General features: G+C 41.7%; 1 protein-coding gene across 1 annotated transcript in view; it reads right to left on the bottom strand.

The window, feature by feature from the left end:
• LOC125293603 (metabotropic glutamate receptor 4-like) overlaps positions 1-26,812 on the bottom strand; it is a 132,643-nt gene that overhangs the window by 36,985 nt on the left and 68,846 nt on the right. The window contains 1 exon segment of the mRNA XM_048241597.1: positions 4,081-4,216. Within this exon segment, the coding sequence (XP_048097554.1) occupies positions 4,081-4,216 (136 nt within the window).

Here is a 26,812-nt window from a genome sequence, read left to right as displayed (position 1 = left end):
CCAAAATTTCGGCTTTTGAGCCAGCATCACAACAAAATCGATTCCCTTCTGGGAAGCCAGACATTCCAGCATGAGCTGCAGGATTTCCTCTAAGCGGGCCTTGACACCAGCCATCTGCGATGGACTGTGACGCTTCACTGCTAGGGCTTCAACAGGTGCACGCTGCCCTGAGGCCTTTGAGTGTGTGTGTGTGTGTATGTGTGTGTGTGTGTGTGTGTGTGTGTGCGTGCGTGCGTGCGTGCGTGTGTGTGTGTGTGTGTGTGTGTGCGTGTGTGTGTGTGTGTCTGTGTCTGGGGAGAGAGGGAGGGTAGACTGTAAGGGAGGGTTTGTGTGTGTGTACAGTATGTGTCTGTCTATGCGAGGGGGGCTTGTGTGTGTGTGTGAAAGACTGACAGAGAGAAAAAAAAGAGAGAGAGAGCGAGAGATAGAGAGTCTGTGTGCGTCTAAGTGTGCGTGTGTGTGAACTGAAGTACTAATGAAGAGGCATCAGCAGCAGCAGCAGGGCGAGGAAGAGAGACAGATTATAACCGGGCAAAGTCCCCCCGCTGCTCCAAGAGTTCCCGCATCTCATTACCCCTCCTGCTCCCACACAGACTGACCAGCAGACATGAAAAAATAAAGTGCACACACATAAACACTTAAGCACACACACACACACACACACACACACACACACACACACACACACACACACACACAGAGAGAGAGAGAGAGAGAGAGGTGACCCTGGTGTCCAGTGGCCAGATGGAGGCCTGGTTACCTCACCTACTCTTATTTACCTGTCCTTCCAAACACATGTGGGGCCCTGCACAGTCCAACCAGTTCAATTTGACCATAGGCTCACTTTTGCAAGTCATGGTGTAAACACTGTCGTCTTGATTTACTCTGCTGCCCAGCTCGTTTCCGTACCCTGACCAACTACTCTGTTCTGAGAATAATTATTGAATAAAAAATGCTTTACCTCTTCGCCAAATTTAATAAATGCATATTAATTACGGGTTTGCCTGATGAAATTTTGCACCCCCCAAGAGGTGAAAGTTGTGGCCACCTGTTGGTATTAATTCCACTTTCTCAAGAGCTATAGTTTAATTTGGTTTTGTTATCAGTTGCCCTTTGTAATGAAGAAGACAAGTAAAGTAGAATGCAGAAAAAAACACTTGCCTACAATAATTCTATTATCCATTTGAAGAGTCATTTGATGGAAGGAGTGAATGAACATTTACAACATTAACATTTATACAGCTAGCCTTTTATCCTTTTGCAAGTGAGAAACAAACTTCACTAGAAGACCATGGAGTCAGCATTGCGTTGTAAATCTATTCAATAAGATTAAGTGCAAGATCATGTCAATTAGCGGATAGTAAGTGTCAGTAAATGTCTTTTGTGCAGGGATGGCAATACCAGCCAATGTTCCCTGGAGAAACACAGTGGCCAAAGACTGTGAGATTGAGTTCAAGTGGATCACAGGTTGTGAAGTAGAGGTCAATGAACTGCAGAGTGGCATGCCCTTTTGGGTTGATAGAAAGCCACATACGCCATCTGGACCATCTGTAAGGGTTTCACAGCAGACACCCAGTAGAAGGGCAGTGTAGGAGTTGAGGTGAAAGATAGACTTGCATTTTTGGTTAGGATGAGTAATGAAGAGGTGATTTTTATGTTGACATTGTAATGGATAGATTGATTGGCTGGGATTTTTTTACAGAGGTTTAACTGAGGGTGGTGTTTCTTCATAAACGTGCATACTGTATGTCTGAGGCAATCTGAGATCCATACCGAAAGTGTGGGATATTCTGGTGGGAATAACAAGTATAATTGGATATTGTCGGCATAACAGTTACATACTGTATGAGTAGCCATACAAGCAGATAATCAGACCCATGGAAGTGGTGTATATTTCAAAGAAAAGGGAACCCAGCACCAGGCCTTGGGGAACCCCTGTAGAGTGGAGATGGGGTGTGGACATGTCCTGGCTATGCTACATTGAAAGAATAGAGTGAAGACAGTGATGCAGAATTCAAACCAAGCATGTATTTTGCCTGAGTTTCCCCATATCAGGGCAAACAGATAGCAGGACGCAGTGGTTTACCACCTCAAAGGCTGCTGATTCTGCAAGATAAGTGAAGACTGAGCTGCAGCTCTAGCTGTCCTCAGGGTTTCTGTCACAGACAACAGGGCTGTCTCAGTGGAGTGGCCTCTTAAGATTAAAGCCTGGATGATTTAGATCAACAAGGTCATTCTGTAAGAGGAACTGTGAGAGTCTTGGAAAAACGCCCTTTTGACAGCCTTTGATAAGACAGGAAGTAACAAGGCCAGCCGATAACTCTTAATTTGAATTGAGTGAAGGCTTTTGGAGCAGGGATGTTATCCAAACCTGAAGTCAGTGAAACATTTATTACAATTGTAAATACTGGCACAATTGTGGGGGATATAGCTGGTGGGTATATCATAGGACATCCCTATGTAACAAAATCATGTCACATAATTTGATTAAGGCGAGACACTACAGGTGAATAGGGTACCATTTTTAGCATCAGTGAGTAATACGACTTTGGAAATTACCCTAATACTAATCTTAATCCCAATTTGGTTACACTATGATAAAGGTAACACAAATGTGTAGGCCTATCCACAGTTTTCAAGTGCACCCATATGACGATTTACCTGTTTCTATATTAATCGAATAACAATGTGTATGCTGACTGTGTATGTGTAACTGTCTATGCGAAATGGAGATTAATGCCCATGAGGCTGATTGGCATGACTTCACATTGGCACAATATTCTCCTATGGTAACTATATAAAAGTATGTTTTTGGCACTACCTTACATGTGTTACTTGTTGCAAAAACACTGCCCATGCTTCAGCGAGGCTGCCAATAAAATGATTAGGTCCAAATGAACTTCATTTGGATGCTGAATGTGCTGAAACACTTGGGAGATGAGTCAGCCTAAGTCCTGCATCTCGCAAAATGCCTTCCATGTGTTTCTCAACACTGCCATTAGACCAATATGGTGATTTAGTGTATGTTATGAAATGAAACGGCTGGCACATACCGTTTGCGCTAAAAACAACAGCTGGCACTTTTGAGACTTACTTAAATAAATGTTTGGCCATTTCTTAAACAAGGAAAATACTGCCAAAATGATGTGTCCAAGTATATTAATTAATAGCATGATGGTTGCTTTATGTAAATAATGAATGATCTAGTCCAATTTGGAATAGTAATTATTGTCTATTCCATCAGACATCAGATTGACGTGTAAGCCTTCCTGGTGCCCCTGTACAAGGTAAGAAGTTGTTTATAAAGAAAATAAAACAGTTTAATTACATTATTTTGATATCCTGTGTTTTTACTAAGTGGGTAGGCATTTCATAAATATTCAAACATTTGCCAGTAAACTTACCTGAACGCTCAATTATTTGCCACTAGACAACAAACAACATGAGTCAACTGCCACGAGTCAACAAATCCCTAATTACAACGGGACACCAACCAGGGCCATCACCGAACACTAACCTCAACTGCAGCACCAGCATCCTGGTTGGCACCTTCTCCTACTATCAAAACAAAGTGGGACCAAAAGTTCCTATGAATCTGATTTCTAGTCCAATACACTTTTTGGAAAATTCAACTAATTGCTGCTCACAGATATTCACTGGTGTTTGTACATAATCCTGGCTCTGTAAAATGGAAACAAACACAGTGGCGCTGGCCAGGCCATAAACAATCCAAGCTCATCAATAATGAGCTTCAGGAGCACAGAGGTCCTTAAAACAAAACTGAAATCACTGGATATTTGATTCACCAATTTTGAGATTATAAGATACATGTAGCTGAAACTTTGCAAATGTTGAGTACAAAAACAACAAGACGCTAAAACAATGAGGTGATGCTTTCATGCTGTGGATATTCTTCCAGAAAACACTATTGAATCTTGCATCTTGTATCTAACTTGTATCTTTTTATGGTGCAATTTCGTAGTTCCATAAAAAAAAGTGGGATTTAAACTCCAGTCCGCAATAAAAATGAGTTAAGATTATTATCACAGTCTAATTCAAAAGCAAAAATACTTGTCTTACCTTATATCATCCTCACTTGCAAATAAAACGACCACCCGAGCATTTGGGTTGTCCCTGAGTCTGTTTATGATTTTATCGAACTCTCCCGGTTTGGGCTCCCGAGGAATCTTCACAGACTGGGCGATGCACACTCCTCCTGCAATATAAGGTTACAGAGATTAGATTTTAGATTAGGGACAGAATGAGAGCATCCAACCATTTCTTTCAATGAGCTTTACAGAACATTGCCTTTAATTTCCCATTGCCGAATGAGAAATAATTGTCACAACCAAGTTCACAGATGAGGTATTTCCATAGCAATGCTATTTTATTTAGCAATGATGTCTGCAAAAATGTAACACTAAGACCTAATTTTCAACCCTGAAATGTATCACAGCTCAACAGCCTCTCTCGCAGGGTCAGGTCCAACAGAATGTGACCATTTAACAAGGAAGGTGATTTTCTTTAAACCCAACCTAATCCCACACCACTATATTTCCCCCCACATTTTATGGATGTCTGGGCAGAAGATTAAAATTGTGCAGGTGTAATAATTCAGGGCATGAGGAATGCCTGGTATTACGGAAATCCTTTGAGGAGGCACATGGGGGCAGATTTTCGATTCAAGGAGTGTCTGGACAATTTATGGCACTGCCAATAAGACAGCAGAGGCCATGCAACTTCCAGTAGTGAAACTGGTAAGAATTGAAACAGTTGATGACATTTCAAAATAAAATTTTTACCTATGTGTGTGTGCGTGTGTGTGTGTGTGTGTGTGTGTGTGTGTGTGTGTGTGTGTGTGTGTGTGTGTGTGTGTGTGTGTGTATTAGTTCATTGCTTGTTCCTTTCCTATCCCGTGAAGCTTTTTGTGATGGTTGCATCACAGAGGGTAAAGTCAGACAGAGTGTCCCAGTGGTGCTGAAGTGGTTTGTCTCAAAGGAAGGTATGCTTTGAGAACACTGAAAAATATGAGAAAAACATTTCCCATTTTTGTCAACAAATATTACACAACATAACTATTCAGTAAAATAAACATGCTCAGTTACTACTGAATATATTTTGAAACATAAAGTGCATATAATGAACCAATAACAACAACAGAAATGTATTCAGCAAAGCCATCAAATTCATACACACTCTGAATATTCAGTTTTTTAGTCATTGCCTGGAGAAGCATTGGCCATGGCCGAGGCATCTGATATGGAAAAAAAAAAAAACATGGAAAAAAATGCAGCAAAGCTTTCTAATACCCTCTGAAACATTTCAAGAGAATTGTTTTGTCTTCCTGCCAAAATGCCACGGAGCAAATTGCATGCTAATGAAGGCCTGTCTCTCCAGCTCCTGCACAAAGGCGAAGCGCGGCGCAATCAATGTCCAAATAATACCCTCTGGTTCGGTCCACGGCTGCCTGGGGCAACACCATGGATCACAAAACAAAGTGCCAATAGAGTCCTGAAAGTAATAGGCTGGGAGGGGGGAAAGGGCTTGGAGAAAGGAGAGGGGGGTGGCACAGCGAGGTAACAAATGGTTCAGAGAGAGTGGCCTGGTCAGTGGTCATAGCGGGGTGACTTGGGAGTGAAGTTCTCTGACCTGACCTCTTGACTGAGCTTTTGCATTTTACTGCGTGAACAATCGCACCCTCTCTCTCTCTGTGTGTGTGTGTGTATATGTGTGCGCGTCCGTGTGTGCGTGTGTTTGTGTGTGTGTGTGTGTGTGTGTGTGTTCATGTTCTCTGTGTCTTTGTTCTGGAGACAGGGAATTACAATCATTTGTGTTTGCAGTGGTGTAGTAATGAGATGCTTTCCTTCACTTTTGCTGCTACGTTTCCTCTTTATGCTATTCTCTATCTCATAACTGCATTTATTTACATGAAAATGGAGACTCTCTCTTGACTGAGAACAACAAAAATTCTCTCTCTCCCTTTCTCTACTACCCTCTCTCTATCTCCCCCTTCCTTTCTCTTTCTCTCTATCTATCTGTCCCCCTCTCTCTAATTTGTCATGGTGAGTTCACAGTATACCCACCAGCGAGTGAAACTTCCAAGAACAGCCTGCAGAGGACCTAATCAGCATTTAATTTCTAATCATGCACATTTGAGTGCATTATCATAACGATGGCTTTCTCTTCTCACGGGGATCCATTGATTGGGGGCAGTGTGGAGGGAATGGACAAACTGGCTTCACAGACACAAACCACCATTTCATTGTCCCTCAGAATGCTAAAGGGTTTTTCCACATGCCTGCATGACAAGTCATGTTAAACGTTCTACATTCTGTTCACATATAATATATCGACAACTTTTGAGATTATGCTTTTTTATTATTATTATGCAATAAAAACACATCATACACAGAGTGTATGATGAGAGTGGAAAAAAAATAAGAAGAATAGAAAACAGAACAACACAACACACTTAACTAATAACAAACTCATATTGACTACATCATCTTCAAAGAAGCTCTTTAAAGGCAGTGGCAATATATTTATCCAGAGGTTTACAGTGGTTGCCTTTGCCTTGTTGATCTTAGCAGTCATACACTCTAGGAAAGCTATGCAATGGAATAAGACTATCTAAAATTGCTAAAAGTTTGTATCTGTGGATACATTGGACAGTCCCAAAACATATGTGCCGGTAGTGTCTGTTTTACTGAGGCTGCAATGAGATATTGCAGGTGTACAATACAATAAAATTATACTTCAACAACTTTAATATTAATTAAGGTTACATTTTTTAGAAGTTCCTTTAGTTTACTTTAATGAGGACACCACTGTCAGAGAAATGTGTCATAGTGTGCCACTGAATAGAAAATCAGAAGCTCAAATAATGTGGTGTCATCACGAGTATTGAGCGATTCCGAAAGGCAGCTGAAAGGTTACTGGCTGTTGTAGTAGGAACTTTCCACAGTTTTCGGACGGATAGATAGCTCCCTTAGAGCACATTCAATATCGTTGCAGAGGAGAGCATTGTTTATGGGTAGGAGGGCTTTTTGGCCATTTTGATATTTGATCAAATATTTGATATTTGATTTTGATATTGCCGTCAGATAAACAGTCGAAATCCCCCGAGCTCAACAATGCAATATTTTGGATTGAATCTCAAATGCTTTGGGCGCTTATGGACCAACAATGTTTACTGCCATGGCCAACATATACAGTAAGAGAGCACTTTCAAAGCAGAGGACTGCAGTCTTCCTGCAGAGAGCAAGGCTTCATTCACTGTGAGATTTGTTCAAGGATGTATCACTGCAGTTTGAAGGTTGTTATCTTCTATTTACATTTTTTATCTTTTAACTTATTCTACCATTACTGTACTTTCTATTGTTGTGATGTACAAATATTTATAGGTGATTAAATTATATCACACTGTCAACAGCCCTGACAAACAATATGATTGTCATGCTGATCTAGCTTGGCAAAGCCTATCCAGGTCAGTTATCTCCTCACGTAAAGCAAATGTTGAAGCTTATTTGAGGCAGAGGAGATAGATATCCAATTGAACACATATCCTTCACAACAATTATAATCGTTCATAAATGCACTGGTGGTGCTGAAAGAAATCATGTTTATCCGAAAAAGAAAAATATTGGGAGAGGTATATCACTCACAACTTAGATTCCACATTCAAGGATGTGCTCTTGTGTTCACTAAGCCACTAAATAAAATTGTAACACCAACCAGAGCTTCCAGTGAGAGACTGTTTTTTTTATTGTTATTTTTTTTTATTAACGGCTGCGCTTTTTCCACCCACTGTCTTATTTAGACTGATGGAACCCAATCCTTAATATTTAGATGCTTAATGCATTGGTTTCATTACCCTCTGTGTCCAGTGAGTAGTCAAAAGTAGCTGCAGACCCATTCTGCCAGTTAAATCCATAGCGTGTAACTCTTCCTCACTGTACTGGAAATCCCATTTGTTAGCTAATTAGGAACACTACTCACACTGATCAAGCATTAAGAGGAACTACATCTCATCATTAGCAAATGAATGTCCTAAGAATATCTCTTGCTTTCTTTGGTTGTAATTTCATGTACGAAAGGTGTATCTACCTGCTAAGGTAAATAAAATAAGAAACCAATCAGGTCCCTCATTTAAAGTTCTTTCATTTTACTCTGTAGTATTTCATTCAGAACTGCGTCAGTGCATGCTGGCCACCCAAAGTAGTATCCCTGGCCCCTGCAGGGCTCTGTGAATTCCTATTATCTCTTGCCATCTGTTGACTGGGGACTCGGACTAAGTGCGTCACCACTGCTGACAGCTTGCTCCGGTGACGAGACACTCAAGACTGAGACCACACGCCTCCTGCCTGGCATGTCCTACTGAGCGTACTCGATTATTAGGTCACAGGCAGAGGGGAGTCTCGTCTCAGACGTTTCCGCAACGAACAAGTGTGTCATTGCCGAGTTTGTTTACCCATCAGGAAGGACTGTCTGTGTAACAGAGCACAACAAATACAGAGCTGTGCCGACCACCCACTCTCACCCCTTCCCAGACGCCTAAAAAGAAGGCCTAATAACTGACGCAAGCACCAATAGGTTTTAGCCTCCTTGCTAACATTGTCAGCCTTCTGTGCCTTGAGGCTGTGTGTTGGAGCCCCGTGCTGAAATGTGTCACAGCCCACACAACTAGCACAGTGCAGCTGCACATACAGTGTCTGAGTGGCAGGTTGAAGTGTGAAGGTGAGTTGTTCATTTTGATGGCCAGGCAAGTGCACTTCACTCGTTAATACTGCAATTTGTTTTTTTATCGATCTAATTATGATTCTGCCTCATTATGCATTTCCTGCAGTTCTTCATTTATGTGAGGTAATAATCTGGCTGCAATTGAGTGCCTTCCGGAAACCGGTGCTTTTTCACAGACACAAAAAAAAAGCAATCCTAGATTTCATTTAGCTGCAGGTCTAGTTTTAATTAGACAGCACAGCTTGAGTATATTTCCGCTCATTGTTATTCACTATCTTTGCCGATCGACCAGGTTGACTTTCCATTCAAAGGTAATGACAATCTGTCAGTCAGTTAGAAAGAATAAATTGGAAATAGGCATGGGAGCTAATGATTCCTTTTCCTCTGTGCTGTTTTGGGGGAGATCTAGCTATTCTAGTCACACAGTTTTAAAAGATAAATTCTAATCATCATCATTGCTATGATCCATGGCTACTATTCACAGGAAAGTGAATATGTGTCTCTCCTTTTCGGGGGCAATTCTATTATAATTTGAATCAATTTCCTGTCACATTTTGTCAGAGTTAAGAAGAACCTGTCCCAAGGCTAGGGGGAAAGTCAAAGCATTTTAACCTTAATGAAATGCATCTGATTCACAAAGTATGTAGAAATATAATTCCCACGCAACCAATGATCCTCCTCTATTTGAAATACTGGCAGAAACACCCCCCTCAACCCATCCACCCCATCCTAAATGCAATAACAGCTCTTTTCCACCAGCTGGGAGGGCCCCACACCACTCACAATCCACTTGCAGAGAAGCTGTGCAACAATCTGCACAGCAATTAACGACCCATGGGGGAAACATTCATGCCATAAAAATTAAATACAACCCACTCACGGGGGTTGATTGCTTTTTTTAAATCTTCTAGGATGGGCACGAGGAACATATGTGGGATCTTACTGTCTAATATAATTTCCCAGTGCGCCTTTACACACACAATGTGTCGCTCCAGACTGTATGATTTATTTCCTTATAAAATACCCGCGAATGACATTTAGATAGCTAAAGGTATTGGGTGTTACATAATGGACCCATTTTTGTTCCTATGACCAATACCACATATGTCTCTGTCTGCAACATAAGCTTAATCATAGAGTAAAATCTACAAACACTAAGAAATTTGACCTCTGAACTGGTACGTGTGCTATTTATCTGGTCCAAGACATGTATAAGGCTACAGTATTATGTTCACGGCAAGACAAAACACACACGCGCACTGAGATGTGTGAAAAAGAACATTCGGGTGCTCTCACGTCGCAGATCTCCATGTGGAGGGGCGCGATCCTAGATACCTGGCTAATCTGCATTTATCAGCAGGAGGCCGTGCTCCCCGGGCTGTGCCGAGATAATACTGTGTGTGAGGGAATGCGGGCGCTTCACATGTGACCGCCCCGCACGTGAGCTCCAAGGGCTCTGTGACAGTGGCACAGCAGCGCGACCAGAAATACCACCTCCCCTGACACGAAGCCAACAGCCTCAGCTTTGCTAGCTCCATAGTTACATTCTTGATGGAGAGTGGCTCTTAATGCACAGCGAGCCTCCTGTACCGAAAGGTAAGAACAAATAGGCCTGTGCTGTGATTGTTCATACACCAGCCAGCATCTACTGCGTCGATCATCAATCATTTCTTCTCAGAGTTGATCAGAATTATAGCGAAGCCTTGTCAAATGTGCAGATACACTCTGGTGCCCCGAACATAGCAAGGAGGAGGTAAAAACAAGACCATGCTGCAGCTCAACCACTGAAGCCATTGATGATACACAGCAACTTGGCAGGCATCGCTGATTTAGAACTTGTAGTGGTGCTTGGAAGCATTTAGTTAGCCTGCAGCAATGACACCTATTTAATACGAAAGAGGAAACCTTGCCTCACCCTCTCATTTCATGGTTGTTCAACATTAGTCTGGCAATTTCCATGGTAATTCTTTCAAACCAGCCATGTCTATAAGCAATATGATTCAAACACTGTATTGTAGGACCACTGGACCGTAGAAAAATATCTGACAAGCTACATTTGTGACTTTGCACACTTTAAAATCTGTATTACAAGAGTAATTTATATATGTTGCACATATTTATACTGTGGGTATTGTATCACATATTATATATGTTTTCCTTCTTATTCTGAGCCTTTGTTGCTTCCACTGCACCATTGTTTCCTTAGGAAAACATTAATATAATACAAGAAAACCTCAAGACAAATCTTAGTCAAGATCTGACTGTTGTTATGGCATTCCGCTGAGCAGGAACATATGCATGTGCACAGTAAGTCCAATTAAACAAATTGCTTCAAGGACCAGATTTTTCTTCCGAATACTATAGCAAAACTGAAACACACACTGGCCCGTCCCTAAGCGGATTTACTGTTTTACGCACACCACAGAAATGATGGATAAAGCACATGTTTGTGTTGACATGTCTGGCTCCCCCCCGGCACTCTCAACTGGCCGACAGTCCCACAGCAACATTAGCAACATCGCTGATAATTTGACCGTAAGCGTAAGCAGTCTTTAGGTCCCCGGAGGAAACCGACCTTGCCCACCAGTCGTGGCAAAGGAACAGGGCAGGTGACAGAGCACGCTATTTACCCTCATCAATCTCTCTTCTGACATCTCGCACAATCAAAACCTTTGTGTTGATTGCGGAACACAACTTCTCTTATTTTTTTTAAATATCTTAAAGCTGTCACTGCAACCATAATCCACAAGGACAGTTATTACACCAATGGGCAAAAGGAACAGAAAAATGCCATTAGAAACAAGGACGGGCTAAGCAATATAGAGTTCCATGTCTGCACCCTGAGAAAAGTCCCACTGCTCTGACAGGAGTATATTACTCATCCAGGGTAGGGCTGCCAGGTCTTTTGGTCATTACCGCCATAGACACCTGAAAGAGTGGATAAAGCATGTATACAAACCATACAACACAATGTATGATAAAATCTAGGGAAGCCAGCATTTAAAAAAAACTAGGAGGCCGCCTTGGTTTTCTATGGGCATTTATAAAAAATTACAAAAAATAAGAAATGTTTCACTAATAGACCATACATATACAGCATCATACCCTCATAATATGATATTATTGTGATAAATATATTATAATTCTGATTGTTTCTATCTATATGCTTATGTACATGAGTCATACTAACTCAGTGGGCTAACATTATAGGCAGAGAATTGTTGCTGTCTTGAGTCAAGTGAGTTATAACAACGTAACAATGAAAATTTGTCAAACACAGACAAAGTAACCTGCGAAAATGTCCAGTCATAGGAAACATGAAAGTTGGGCGCAAAAAAGAAAAATGCAGACTCAAAAACAAGAGAGAGCTTCAGAGCTACTAAAGAAGGCACCCAAATTAATGTATTATGGATTATAAGCATCATGACTGATGTTAATTGTCTCAAATTGCATAGGAAGTATAACAAGGATCTATATGATTTTCCAGATATGAACTAATACAGTTTTTTACTGTATTGTTTTAGAGGCACCTCCAAAGTGTTTTTCCAATGTTGACATAGCACTGAGGACATATAGGCTACTTTATGTTGTCCATAAAGTACTGCCATCGGCGAAAGATCATTTTCAAAGTTGGTGATTATAAAACATAGACTGAGGACATCAGTAGCTGAGGACAGACTGAGCAATTTGACTTTGATGTCAGTTAAGCATGACCTGCTGCGACAGCTGGATTTTGAAAACCTCAATGATGACTTTGCCTTTAGGAAGAGCGGGAAAAGGGCCCTCTGATCACTGGCGATATTATTTATGCACGAGTATAGCCTCCGTCAATAGAAAAGCATTTAAAATAGTTCTTTTTAATTATGTTTTCTGCATTCTGAAAATGGTGTACTGTCTCCGTGTGGTGTGTCTGTCTGCCTTTCTTGTTGAGTTTTGGCGTTTGTGTGGAAATGTGCTATTCTCTGGCTGTTGAGTTTTATTTGATTTTTTGTTATATATTGTTGAGACCCGTTTTTGCACTTCAGTATTGTTTTGGTGGTTAGATTATATGTTAATAAACAATATGATTTTTTTTCATCAAGGCTTGAAGCGGGCAGATTATAATAAGCTAGTTTAATAGTGTAATTACAAGAATCGTTCTGTTGCCTGGAACTTCCGTGGAATGCGCTGCTGTGTAGTATCAATCTGTGCAAACGTGTGTCCGTGTGTCGGCTACAGTAAGGGCTCCTTCCAAGACATTGTCCAGGACCACAGATTGGCTTAAACCGGCCTTGTACATATAGGAAATGCTGTGTTCAAAGAGTCAAGGAAAACAGATAAAAAAAGTGGTACAAAGGTTTCTTGAAAACCTTGAAGGACATAAATATAAATGTCCTGCTTTTCAATCATGTTGTACTGTAGCTTTGAATCTTTCACAAATTACATATACACACATACTGCATACACACACAATCTGCTTAGCAGTTGAGCACATATGGAGACCTCTGCACATTCACATAAGACTTGACAAACTAATCAAGAATATGCCTGTACCGTCCTTTGAGACTAATTATCTAGCTCTGGTTATTCATGCAATGCAAACTGAAGATTGTGCTGCCAAAACATCGAAAACATGCTAGTGAGCACCAGATGGAGTACTGTAGATGTGTTTCTCCTGAGCTGCTAGCCATGCTCTTTGGTCATAGTTTTTGGTCATTCCTTTGATATCCACTAGATGAATCGGCTTTCTCTTCTTTTTATCCAGCAGTTGGAGAAAGGGCCAATCAAGGTTGAAGTTCAACTGCCTTGAGAGCTAGTAGAGCAGGCCTCAGCAGCAACATAGTCCGGCAACAAGACTGATATAGAGTTAACAGATATCCTTTTGGCATTACAGAGTATGAGCAAAGTGACGACTGACTGATTCGACATGTTAGAGGCAACTCTAGCATTCACCCAAGTGACTCGGGAGGCGTATGACTTGAAGATGCTGCCTCTCATGTGTTGAACAAGCATGCATAAAAATGTGGACGAAGAATGAAGCACTCTGCTCTAAAGTGATTGACTTTAAACCTCACTCCAGGCGTCAGAGTATCAAAATTGTTGGCCTACCTGAGAAGATCGAGAACGGACGCCTTACTAAGTTACTGACAGAGTTTAGGCCTGAACTGCTAGTTGCTAGCAACTTTCAAAGGTCACTTGTATGGGCTAGAGCACAAGCAGTCCTCCGCTAAAAACATTTCCAAATAAAAGCAGGTTTTGTTTGGTAAAGTAATAAAGTCCCACAAAAGTTAAACCCACAATACCACATTCTACCAGCCCACTATCTCTATGCCACAGATTACCAATCTGAACTCAATTACATACCAAACTCTCTGAGGTAGACATGCCTTCAACCATGTGCATACTGTACCTCATCATGGTGCAAATTCTATAAATTACTGTAAATACGGTACATCACTGTAATACTTTATTATACGGCTCTTCACAATGCTAGCAGAATGCTTCATTGACTTGAATAGGATTTCCCAATGTTCTACGGTAAAATATTTTCATGTAATTACCGCTGCAAACATATAATTACCGCTGTCAATGGCAACGGGTTTTGTGCTGCTGATTTAAGTTTTTCATATCACTCCGCAAGTAGTCCGGTCACTTCTTGCATTGGAACTTCATTCAAAAGTGAAAGCAGACGGCTGATCAGCTGTGTTCTAAAAAATGTTTGATTCAAGTTCAGCGTGTGTTGCAAACTATTTGTTTCTCAGCAAAAGCCACGACGAAACGGTAACAAATAAGTGTAAAGAGACATATCGTGGACGTAGCCTGGGTGTTCCCATGCTGCCTTGCGCGCGATTTGATTCACGCTGCTAAGGCAGCCTGGAGACCATGGAGCAAATTTTCGCCTGAGATAGGGAACCAATCACAGAACAGGGGGAAAGCAAGACGATGATGAGCTATGCACAGACGCATTTGATAGACATCCGTGGCACCCAATAAACGGATCTGGGCATTTTTTTCAAATACGAGAAAATGAACGTTTGGTTCCCAGACCACGTCTCATTGAGAAGTGGTGGCGCTAGCCAGGCTATCGTGGACGTGGATTTTCGATTTATTAATGAGTCAGCTCAAAGCTACTAGAGGGAATAATAGTCCTTTACCCAGATAGCAGACGGGCATTGAAACTATGTAGAATCAGAGAATGTCTAATAAGGGGAGAACCTTCACTCTTGGAATGCTTCCGGTGTGGTACTGCATCTAGGGGCACTCGCGGGCGAGTCCAGAATGAATGTAGGTCTATGGAGCTGTACCCCTCAAAATCCACTTTTCTCGGGATATAATTTTTTTCAAGTAATTTGAATATTGTATTCGAAAGGGGAGGCAAAGACAATACACTTGGTTGAGTATTACATTTTTTAAAGTCACTTAATTGTTCTAAAAAGCCTTTCAAACGTGTCAATGACGTCATTCATTAGCATGATCATAGCATAGCATAGCATCAATGCTAGCGTGTTATGGGCAACAACAACCCAACCTGTAAGAAAAAGAAAGGACATGACTCCCGTATTATTTCCCTTTTGATTGATAATCCATATCCATTTTGCGAAAAATAAAATAAAATCTGAGGGTTTCAGTTGTTAAATAGGTGAAAACAATAAATGTAGCCATGTAGGACCCCATGCATTTTGGACTCGCCCGCGATCGCCATCTAGGTGAACTCTGGTGAACTGCAGCCAAATTCGGTTTGTATGGGATTAATAGAGAGTGGGGAGGCTCTCCGTAGACGGGCTCTGGTAGAATCAACATTGCATTGTCAACGTTAAATCATTGAATCAATGTCGGATTTCGATGTTGATTTAACATCAGTTTGCACCCTCAGTTAATATTGAAACAATGTTGATTTATTAACTATAGACCAGCGGAATTTCAATTGTATTTCAATTAAAATACATATTGAAACAATGTTGAAATTACAACCAAACTAAAGATCAATTTCAATAAGATTTCAATGGTATTTCAATTCATATTAAACCACAGTAAACCACTATTAATCTGGCAAAATATTGGGAAATTCATACCCTGCTTTATCTACAGCCAGGATACATTTGGCTAGGCCTAGGTATGTCTGGTTTAGGCTAAACAAGCTTGCATAAATAACCATTGACAACTTGTCCTCCTGTGTGCTGAGCTTCCCTGTCATCCAGTAGGCCTACGGTTGCAGTCAGATCGTCCACCATCCAGTAGAGTGAAGCGTCACCTAACATAAATAGAAGAAAGATAGACAGTGTTAGATAAATATGTTCAACTGAAGGCTACTTACAAGTGAAACTTTAAAATAATCATATTCAGTCTATGTACATCGCCTACTGTCTAACTTACAAACTCATTCATGCTAGAGTCAACTTAGGCTAGCTGGTAACAGTAGTGCTAAGCGTTCACGTTAGCCAGCAGCACATCATCTTCAGCCATCATTTTGACAGTAAACTCAACAAACATTTTATGTAAATCATATGAATATAATAAACTCTAACTTACTGACAACTAACGTTAAGGAAGGCCTAATTATAAATCAGACTGGGAGTAACGTTAACGTTAATATAACATTATGATGAACTGCCATAACGTAACGTAAAACATTAATTTGACCACAGCAAAGATAACGTAGCTTCTAGCTAGCCTAAGTTGACTCAAGCATGAATGAGTTTGTAAGTTAGACAGTAGGCTACGATGTGATAGACTGTAAACATGCCCGAAGTTAATGTAGTACAATTTCACTTTGAAACATTATCGTTAGATAAATAAATGCTTGCTTACCATTAAGGTGGAGCGGCGAACTTGACAGAGAGCTGAACACGGTTAGTCTGACTGAACCGTTGCTCAAAATGATCTCCGGCTGGACAGTTCAAACGTCGTCGCGTGGTCAACTAAAAATCCACTACTTTTTAATCACCACGTCAAAATTTCCCAGTAAACCATACATCCATGACTTTTCAATATCTTTTAATGAACTATGTATCGATGGTCTATCGATTATGGTAATATAAACTATAAACCAATGTTGTTTCGATGTCTCTCTATCTATGCTCATGCACTGTCGGAGTTTTGTCAGGATTGTAATGCTGATTCAATGTCTAGTTCTATTTACCATTGAGATTTCAATCTCAACCAAAATGATGATTTGGATGGAAAATCAACATCACATCAATGTCACCTTGTTATCTGTTAGATAACACCTCTGCTCAGATGGGGCAAAGTCTTATTGATCATTTGGGATAGGCCCGATGTTTAACAAATAAGTAAAATAAGTAAAAATAAGTTCCTTCAGGGCGGAACAAGACCCCTCCGCTGGCGCGTCGGGGTCCGGTTCGCCCTGTCGGGACTTATTTTCCCCATAATGACCGGCATTCTATACATTATCCCTTACGTAATACATGACCGGTGAAGGTTTACCACCACAATGGTTGTTTTCAGGGACGGATCATGGCTTGTGCCAAGTGTGCACGTGCACAGGGGCCCTCAGCCAATGGGGGCCCTCAGATTTAAACAAAAATTGGCATGAATTTAGGCTCGATTATGCCCGGTGCTTCTGTCGGTTAATTTGCGGCACAACTGAATGGTGTTATGAACCGCGGACCGAAAGAAAAATAAACTAAATGTTTTCCTGATCAATAAATACTTCTTAATTCATAAAATATAGAGGCATAACATTAGGTGGAAGTGGTAGGCTATGAGTGCTCATTCAATGTGTATGCGTGTTTGCGAAAGTGAAACTGGCCCACTCGTGGGTAGGTGAATGAAGTGGATTCCTGCAATGTTCATGAAAACAGCAGAGCGATTGGATAGCCTAATAAATCGCGACTTGTTGTAGGCCTAACAGTAGCTTATATCGTAGCAAATAGCCTATGGCGACCGATGATGACAGATAGGCCTACACTTATTTCACTTGCGTCTCGCTGGAGTGAGCGATAATGTGGGCTGTTAGCAAAGAAATTAATTAGGAGATGATCTGCATCTCCATTTACCAAACGCTATAGTTTTGCTAACATCTCCACTGTTAACGTGAAATATGTCTCCATGCAAGGTAGTGTCAAGCAGCAGTGAAGTGAAAACCGTATCATGCAGGTAGCCAATGTTCACGTCACCTGAGTCAGACAGAAAACGGGCCCTGCTTGCTCTGTTAAAGTTTGTATGCCCCTTCCAAACTGCGTTAAAAGGGTATATTTAACAGCCAGAATTTCGAAAATTTCCAGGGGGAGACACCCCCGAACCCCCCGTAATATGATCAGCACCACCTCTCACAAAATACTATCAACGTCCCTGCTACCGGTCCGTCAGATATGACAACTGTGTCCAGTCCGTTTAGTGAAAAATGTTGCTGTAGACTGTTTGGACAGCAAAGGGAGATTACAGCCTAATAATAAAAACAGCTGCTGGAATTCATTTCTGTGTGGGCCTGAGTTATAATATATGACATAATGTACTATATTTTCATTGTGTGCAATTGTGCACCAGCCTGCACAGCGACAGCAAAGAGAGAAGCGCTGGCTGCACGCAATCATAGCGCCAGCGCGTCGTGGTCAGGGGGAGGGGGGCCTTTTTTGATATTGTGCACAGGGGCCCATATTTGTTTAATCCGTCCCTGGTTGTTTTTGCTTATTTGTTAAACATCGGGCCTATCCCAAATGATCAATAAGACTTTGCCCCATCTGAGCAGAGGTGTTGTCTAAATAAAGGACTATTATTCCCTCTAGTAGCTTTGAGCTGACTCATTAATAAAGCTGGCAAATGATAATGGCCGTTGTATCGATCTGCAATGGGTCGCGATACTTGACAGGTAATCGCTTCAATGCTTTGTCTTGGTTGTCTGAAACCGCATCCCTTGTAATCATTTACTCAATACTGCAGAGCAGCCTGTTGATGAAACTCACACATAGACAGTCTGTTTGACTGTGAAAGACACTGGAGGAGGGAGCTTGTCAACCATAGCCTACTCACCGTAGCGATGTGTCTCCTGTTATAGTGAACATTCATGTCTGACAATGTGTTGGGTTAAGTTAATACTAATAAATACAACTTATGATAGCTTAGCTAAGGATTGTACACTGCCTGGCCAAAAAAAGTTTACACAACTCTAATATTTCGTTGGACCGCCTTTAGCTTTGATTATGGCACGCATTCGCTGTGGTATCGTTTCCACAAGCTTCTGCAATGTCACAACATTTCCGTCCAGCGTTGCATTCATTTTTCGCCAAGATCTTGCATTGATGACGGGAGATTCTGACCACTGCACAAAGTCTTCTCCATCCCAATTCTCAATGGGATTAAGGTCTGGACTCTGTGTCTGGTGATGATGTCTCATGGTCCCTGAATCTATCTTTCACCATTTGAGCCCGATGAATCCTGGCATCTTGGAATATGCCCGTGCAATCAGGGAAGAAAAAATCCATTGATGACCTGACCAACTGCAGCAATCCTAGATCATAGCATTGCCCCCATAGAGAGGTTCTTACCTATTTGCTTATTTAAATCCAGATGGTGACCATTTTTCAGACAGGCAGAGTATTATTTAGATTAAATGTACGCTGCCATGATGCTGTGAAGATTTGTTTTTTATCTGGAGTGAGGATGTATGTTTAAATGTTATTTTCCCATTTTCTGCTGTCTTATTCTATATGCTTATACAAATGTGCACAGCAATGCGTATAAACAGAGCAAAATAAAACAGTGTTTTGTTTTTCTATTCTGGTGTATTTGATACAACTGATCATAAACAACTTTGCCACTTATCTGTCCCTGGCTAGCCAAAGAAGAAGGTCATGATTTGTCAGAGTTTGTTTTCAAATATCAACTATGCTCTGGACAACACACACACATTACTGTCAAACACTACAAAAGTAATCTATTATCAGCTCACTGAACATGGTTGAATGCCTATGCATCCTCCAATATCATTTCCATACTCCGGGAGAGTGGTCCTGCATTTTGTGAGTAGCCTGTTTTTTACAGTAACCCAGCGATCTATCCCACGCTTCTCTGAGCTCCACCTGCAGCCTTGAGCCTCAAGGGCTGCGGCTCCAGACTTGCTCATGAATTATGCAGGACAGCAGCGGCAGGCAGGCAGGCAGGCAGGCCCCTAAAAACCCCCGGCGCGGGCTGACTCACCTCCTCCAGGGGACTCGCGGGCCCCGCGATCTGACGGAGCCATAATTTGTGAAAAATGAATTCTGACCAGAACATACATTGTGGCCATGCAGCCACTTCACAGGTGTGTGGCACTGAGTGATTTGTGCTGTTTTTGAGGGAGTTTAGGATGGAGAGAGGAGAGGAGAGCAGAGGAGAGGAGAGAGAACGGATGTGTGTGAGAGTGTAAGAGAGAGTGTGTTTGAGAGAGACTTTGTCAGTATGTGTGTGTGTTTATGTGGTTGCGTGTGTGTGTGTGCGTGTGTGCGTATGTCTGTGTTGGGGTGTTAGAAAGAGAGGGTCATCACCAGGGAACCTTGGCTCAATCTTTTCCCTCTGAAATGTGAGAAGTGCAGAGCTTCTCTAAAACCCTCTTCACATCATTGTCTTACTGCAGGCTACCGCAGAGCCTTTTTAGAGTGGTGCGAACATTCCCCAGCCCGACATTCAAACACAATATGCCCCTATGATTATTTCTATTGTACCAACACCTAAAAGACCCACTCATCAGGAATTCTGCAACTATTGATTAATAAGAATTAATGTGAATTATTTTCTTGATTAATCCATTTGTTTTTTGTGTCAGATGTCAGATGAAATGTCAGAGAAATGGTGAGAAGATATTTACTGTGATAGAACAGTAAGTAAAGCTGAACATATAAGTTGTAGAAGCTGCAATCCAAAAAGTTCTAGGTGTTTCCCCTTAGAAATGACACAAACCGATTAACCAATTACCAAAATGGTTGGCAAATAATTTAATAGTTGACAAATCATTGATTAATCAATTACTTGTTGCAGCCCTAAGTTCTCCACTTGAAATTATGGCATAAGATGCTATCAATGAACAGGGCTGCAAACCAAAGTTGCTTTGAGATCATTCAGGATATCAAAACTTGTCAACATAGATTCAGAAAATTACATCGTCAGTCCAATAGTGCCTTCGTATATGGTCAGCCAGAATCTAAAAACGTCTTCTCAAAGAGGGCATTAGAAAACTGACGGAAAGGCATCTTTTCAAAGAAGGCCTATGTGTCATATGTTTTAGACAAGGTATGTTTTTGGCAAACAGGTCAAAACATTTTTTCAAAAACAATCTTGCATGTTTGCTATAGGAAGACAGAGCTACCTCGTAAGTCAGTCGTAAGTCAGTCGTAAGTTGGATTGACTGTGAGAATGAGCAGTGGTAGGGACATTTGACAAAAAGGGGAAAAAAACCTCAAGTAGTGGTTGCTTCATCACAGATTTGACACTAGGCAATTAGAAATACTGTTACACAAATAATGACTTTTCCTGTTCCCTATAGGTTCAGCTCATACAATTCACTGTGATATTACATTATAAACACTGAATGTGAGCGAGATCTCAATATATGTTGAATTACATGGTTTTACAATAAGGGCAAAAGCAAAAGTTCCATAAGAAACAGTGCATTAGTTTTAGGGGAAAAACTTTTCCACTTGTTTCTATTGAACATTTCAGTGATGTTGCTTTTTCGAGAAAGAAACCGGCCCTGATTAAACTGGTGCACACAATTGCGTCCTTGCCTCCAGGTGGTGGTCTGTCCCACAGTGCAGCCTTTTAAACAATTACTATGAGACCTGTGCACAGAGGGCTTCTGAATTATCTAAATGAATGTTCAATTATTGATGCACATCTATCACGTTTGTATAATAAACTGACTTTTTCCTTCATTTTGCCATCCAAAACCTCAGGCCCAAGCTTTTTACCTGAAGTCTCTTTGATCAACATCTATGGAGTAATTCTGCTTTGTGCAGAATGGTGGCTGTGACCTCAAATCAATTACTGTATTGTGTTAAGAAACAATTCAACCCAATACACATCAACTAAGTGATAAAGGAGGTTGAGGTTACACACGAAATCACACAAACCTCACATAGCGCAGACAATACACACTTAAATCCTATTCAAACATATTGGCTGATCAATCTAACTTTTCCTGTACACACAAAAGCAATTGTTTCCCTAAATGGTGGTAAAAACAACCCCCCACTAACCTATATGAGTCAATACACAATTATAACATAGACTAGTGGCAGTAAATGGTAGACAGACATGGATGAAGAGTCTGGGCATAGTCTCTCCAGCGGTATTATAATATCCCAGACTATGCTGCCTAAGTCACACACACTCTATCATAACCTAAATTAAAGGAGAAATCCGGCGAGTTTTCACATAGATCTCCTTTTCTCGAGGTCACCGAGTACTGTCGGTACAAAAAAAAAACCTGTGGGCATCTAAATGGGAGCTCACGGACCTGCCCCCAGAGTGTGCTGTAGCTGCCTGGCAGAATTAGCTCCTGGCTGTAACTCGAGCTAGGTAAAAACGATTGTTTTCATTTTTTTTTCATACCAAGAGTACTCGGTGACCTCGAGAAGCTGAGATCTGAGACGTACATTTCTCCTTTAACTGCTGGAGTAGTGCTGCCTTCACACCCAAGACCATAGGGAAATGAAATAGCTGGCAGCTACAACATGCAATGCACACACAGGCCAGTGTCTCTTAGATTTGAATAATAGAATTATAAGCAGAGGTGGTGCAGGGTAATTTCTCACTGACGCATTTGAACAAAACAGCTCATGTACATTATCAGTGAAGGTTGACCTTAAGGTTGAGTTAATTGGCACAAGCATGTCAACATTTTTAAAATCTATTTGTTGTCTATTAATACTGACTCACCATTGTCGCTCTTTATATTCTTTATATATGGCAAATAATCTACAGATAATAATTATTGAGCAGTTCTGTGGCACATACTTGGAGACAACTTGTGTGGAGACAACTTTTCTCCTCAGCCTTCAGAAGGTCTGTGAGAGAGTTCAACCCTCTGGCCAACTAAGTACTGTAGCACAATGTGAATTCTGTGAAGGTTATCTCATCTAGAAAATGTTTATTGACTACAAATTAATATTATGATCAGTTTGAATGAATACTATCTACTGTATATAATCACAATATCCAGCTAATACTGTAAGGTATATTCACAGTAATGGCACACTTAGAAAAAATAATGTTAGCATCAGAGAAATGGTGAAATTACGGAAATTCTAATTAAGAAACTGACATACTGTAAGAGTATTTACTTAAGCTCTCTACATATTAATGTGTATTCACAGGCACAATGAAGCATCCAAAATGGAAAATAACAGTGACGACACCATTACCAACACCAGATGGCTATTATCCAGGGGTGCCCCAATCTCCACTTCCAATACGTTCCCATTAATCCACAATTATTAATGCACAATACACTGCACACTGCGTCCCCCTCCCATCCCCCATGTATTCCAACCTTATAGGTATATCCCTCTGGAATGTTTACATGCTAATATATCTGCATTACATGAACAGGCACGGCAATCAAGCATTACATACAGCTGGTATGGAATTTGTGATAACATGGCATGAAATATGGAATTAATCAGAAGAGTCATCAGGAGGCCTTGTTAATATGTTTAACTTTGCGTTTCGATTAGCATGTCCAATCAATCTGCAAATGCAGCATGCCTGACTGTCTGATGTGTCAATTAAGCCAACTTTAAAATGAATTTATCACACTGAGGCATTGGCCACACAGATGCTCCACCACCACGAAGGCCATACTGTTTTGTCACTGTGACATTATCGCAGGGCTGAGGGTATGTGTGTGTGTGTGTGTGTGTGTGTGTGTGTGTGTGTGTGTGTGTGTGTGTGTGTGTGTGTGTGTGTGTGTGCGTGTAAAAGAGAGAGAGAGAGAGAGAGAGAGAGAGAGAGAGAGAGAGACTAATTCTGTGTGTGTTTTGCATCTGTCTGCGTTTGTGTGCATTTGGTGGGTCACGCTTACTAATCAGAAGTAAGCCCCCCCATAAGAGTTTTTCAGACTTTCTCATCTTCAGCTCCACTAGAAGAGAATGGGAGCTTATTTTTTGATGGTTTATGGTTCCATGCCAAGGCTCTGCTCTTCTCAGAAGGGGAAAATAAGCTCCCAGTATCTCTGTAAAAAAGATACTCCATCAGCCACACCAATATCCCCACACAGTCCCCAGGGACACACCATGATGGTAAGTGTTGATGGGAAAACAAGCCGCTTTGTCATTTAAGCGGAGACATTAGGCACACCGCAGCTTGTGCAAGCAAGAGAGGGAATTGATTAATTCATTAAGACAGAGCTGCCACAAGATGTCCTACCAAAGAACTACTGATAAGGCAACGACAACAATAACACAAAACAACAGCGACTGAGCTCCAGCAAACAAAAGCAATGATTGAGTAACGCAGGTGCATACAGTACCATCATAATATCATCTTGCCTTTTGAATTCTTAAAATCTGAATCAGATAGGACTGAAGTCTTATCTGAGATCTCTGAAGCAATACTGAGGGAAGCACAGATCTTAGCAGGGGGGCCTCCAGGGAAAAAGCTGAGAGACAATGTTCTTTGCAACTCCTGGACTAGCCAGGTGCTGGGTAACACCAGTATCTTAACAAATCAGCAGGTCTCCAGCAACGCTACATGGTTTCAGCTTCCAGGTAATGCTAGAGATGATGGCTTCATTATACTGTGTGTTCATTAAGCTATGTCTACATTAAGCAATGCTCTACATTAAGTCCATTAGGGTTATATTGTAACAGTTGTTGGTGTAACAGATGTTTAAGTGCAGACATTATGACATTACATTATAACAAGTAGAACACTCAACACTTTAATGAACCCACTCAGTACTTACTGCATCATTAGATACTGTGGGTTGCCGTGGAAATAGTAGCAGAGAGGTGCACAAATTAATTACCCCGCAAAAGTTAACCTCAAGAACAGTATACTCACAGCTAAGCAACTTCACTACAACGCTGTGCATTTTCAGTGCAATTGACAAATTGTAGAAGTCAAATATCCATAATGCTTACTTGTATCTTGTACTACAGTTCAGTGGTTAAGCCTGACTCTAAACACTGCTAGTCTGAACAGGAACTCAGCGTTTGCACTTTCCTTGACGTGAGCTGTATTTGTGCTGAACATACAGTAAGCGTTTATTAAACGTGATATGCTGTGGTTGTGTGCCAAAGAATGCCCTCTAAGATGTTCCAAAAAGCCAGTGTGCAACTAAAAATAGACACTAAGAAGTGTAATTCAGAGTGTGGCCTAGTTGTTTAATGATGGTTTGGTTACCAAGGTATTGAAAAAGTAGTTCATACATTATTATGTGTAATTCATTTGAATAAGAATAATAAGAATAACAGTTTTTAAAGTTAGTCTGTTTATAAACACAAGTAAAACTCAATGCAACTGCAATCCTGTGTGTTGGGCCTTAACCCACAGCAACCGTACAGCAAAGTCCTTTTGAAGTGGCGCGGAAGTAAAGTCCATGAATGGATAAGTCAGCACAATAGGTTGGTCCGGTGGGATACTAATTGGACATGCCATGGCTTATTGGGTATTCATGGGAGTGTTGAATTGCTTCCCCCAACTGTGAGAAGAGGGTTGCTAAGGCTCTAATAAGGGCTCGCGCCATGTCGGTGGTCTTTAAAAAGAAATGCCACGGCTCCAAGCTCTCTGCTGCAAACAGCTCTGTGTCGGGACGTGCTGCCTGGAGCGAACTCAGCTTGGTGCATTTGAGCTCCGCTCGAAACACGTCCGACCAGGCAGACAGGTGCTTTGATCTGGTGAATCTAAACATGATGCCTCCTCACACCCCCACCCCCACCTCCCTTCATTCTGCAACAAGCAGACCAAACCTGTGAGACATCAAACCACTGTGCGCACGCATGCTGGCGCGACATGGCGACCTGGGCTGTAATCAATGCGACTTATCCTCTAAAGCCCTCCCCAGGTGGCCTGTTCCTGTGGCGACCCCCCCCCACCTCTCCCCATTCCCCCACCTCCTCCTCTTCCAATCCCTACCCTCTACCGAGTTCCTCATCGCATCATCTGAGAGAGGCCCCTACGCATCGCTCCAGGGCATGTGACGGTGGAGCTGAGAGCTGGAGGCCAGACAGAGCTGAGAGAAGAAAGGAACAGGGGGCCCAGAGAGAGGGAGAGAAAAAGAGAGAGAGAGAAAGAGTGAGACAGAGAGAGAGATAGAGAGGAAGAGAAAGAGAGAGAGACTGAGAAAGGAAGAAAAGTGGCGGTAGGGGGCACTTTGGATCCTGAGAGGGTGAGAGAGAATGGGGGCGTTTTGAAGGGGGCTTGGGGGGCAGTGAGGATTCTGAGAGAGAAAGCAAGTGAGTAAGAGACTGAAAGAGAGACCAAAAAGAGCTGAGCACTTGGTATCCTGAGAGAGAGTGAGAGAAAGGGGACGGGTAGCAGTAAAGATCCTGAGAGAGAGTGAGCGAGAAAGGGATGGAGTCATGGATGGAGTGAGAATGAGAAAGAGAAAAAGAAAGAGAGAGAGAGGAAGGAAGGTGTGTCAGTGGAGATTACACTCATCCCACGCAGGGGTCAGGGGCCACCCTCAGAGTGTGCTGGCTGGGCCTGCAGCTGGAACGTGCGGCTCCCCAAACGCCTCGTCATGGCACAGTGGCTCGCCCACTCCTTCTGCTCCCAGGCTGCTTTCACACGCATGCCATCTCCTCCTCCGTGTCCCTCACATATACACTCTTCATCGCCCTCTCTCTCTTCCTCTCTCTCCTTCACATACACTCTCTTCCTCACCCTCTCTCTTTTCCTCTCTCTCCCTCACATACACTCTCTTCATCGCCCTCTCTCTCTTCCTCTCTCTCCTTCACATACACTCTTCATCACCCTCTCTCTTTTCCTCTATCTCCCTCACATACACTCTCTTCATCGCCCTCTCTCTCTTCCTCTCTCTCCTTCACACACACTCTCTTCATCACCCTCTCTCTCTTCCCTCTATCATCCTACCCCCCTTTCTCTTTCTCTCTGTTTACTTCACTGTCTATTTATTCCTGTCACTTTTAGCCTTTTC

Source organism: Alosa alosa, chromosome 4 (assembly GCF_017589495.1).
Source record: "Alosa alosa isolate M-15738 ecotype Scorff River chromosome 4, AALO_Geno_1.1, whole genome shotgun sequence".
In the NCBI taxonomy this organism is placed as follows: Eukaryota; Metazoa; Chordata; class Actinopteri; order Clupeiformes; family Clupeidae; genus Alosa; species Alosa alosa.
Note: the sequence above shows the minus strand (reverse complement) of the source record. Positions and strands in the feature narration are given on the sequence as shown.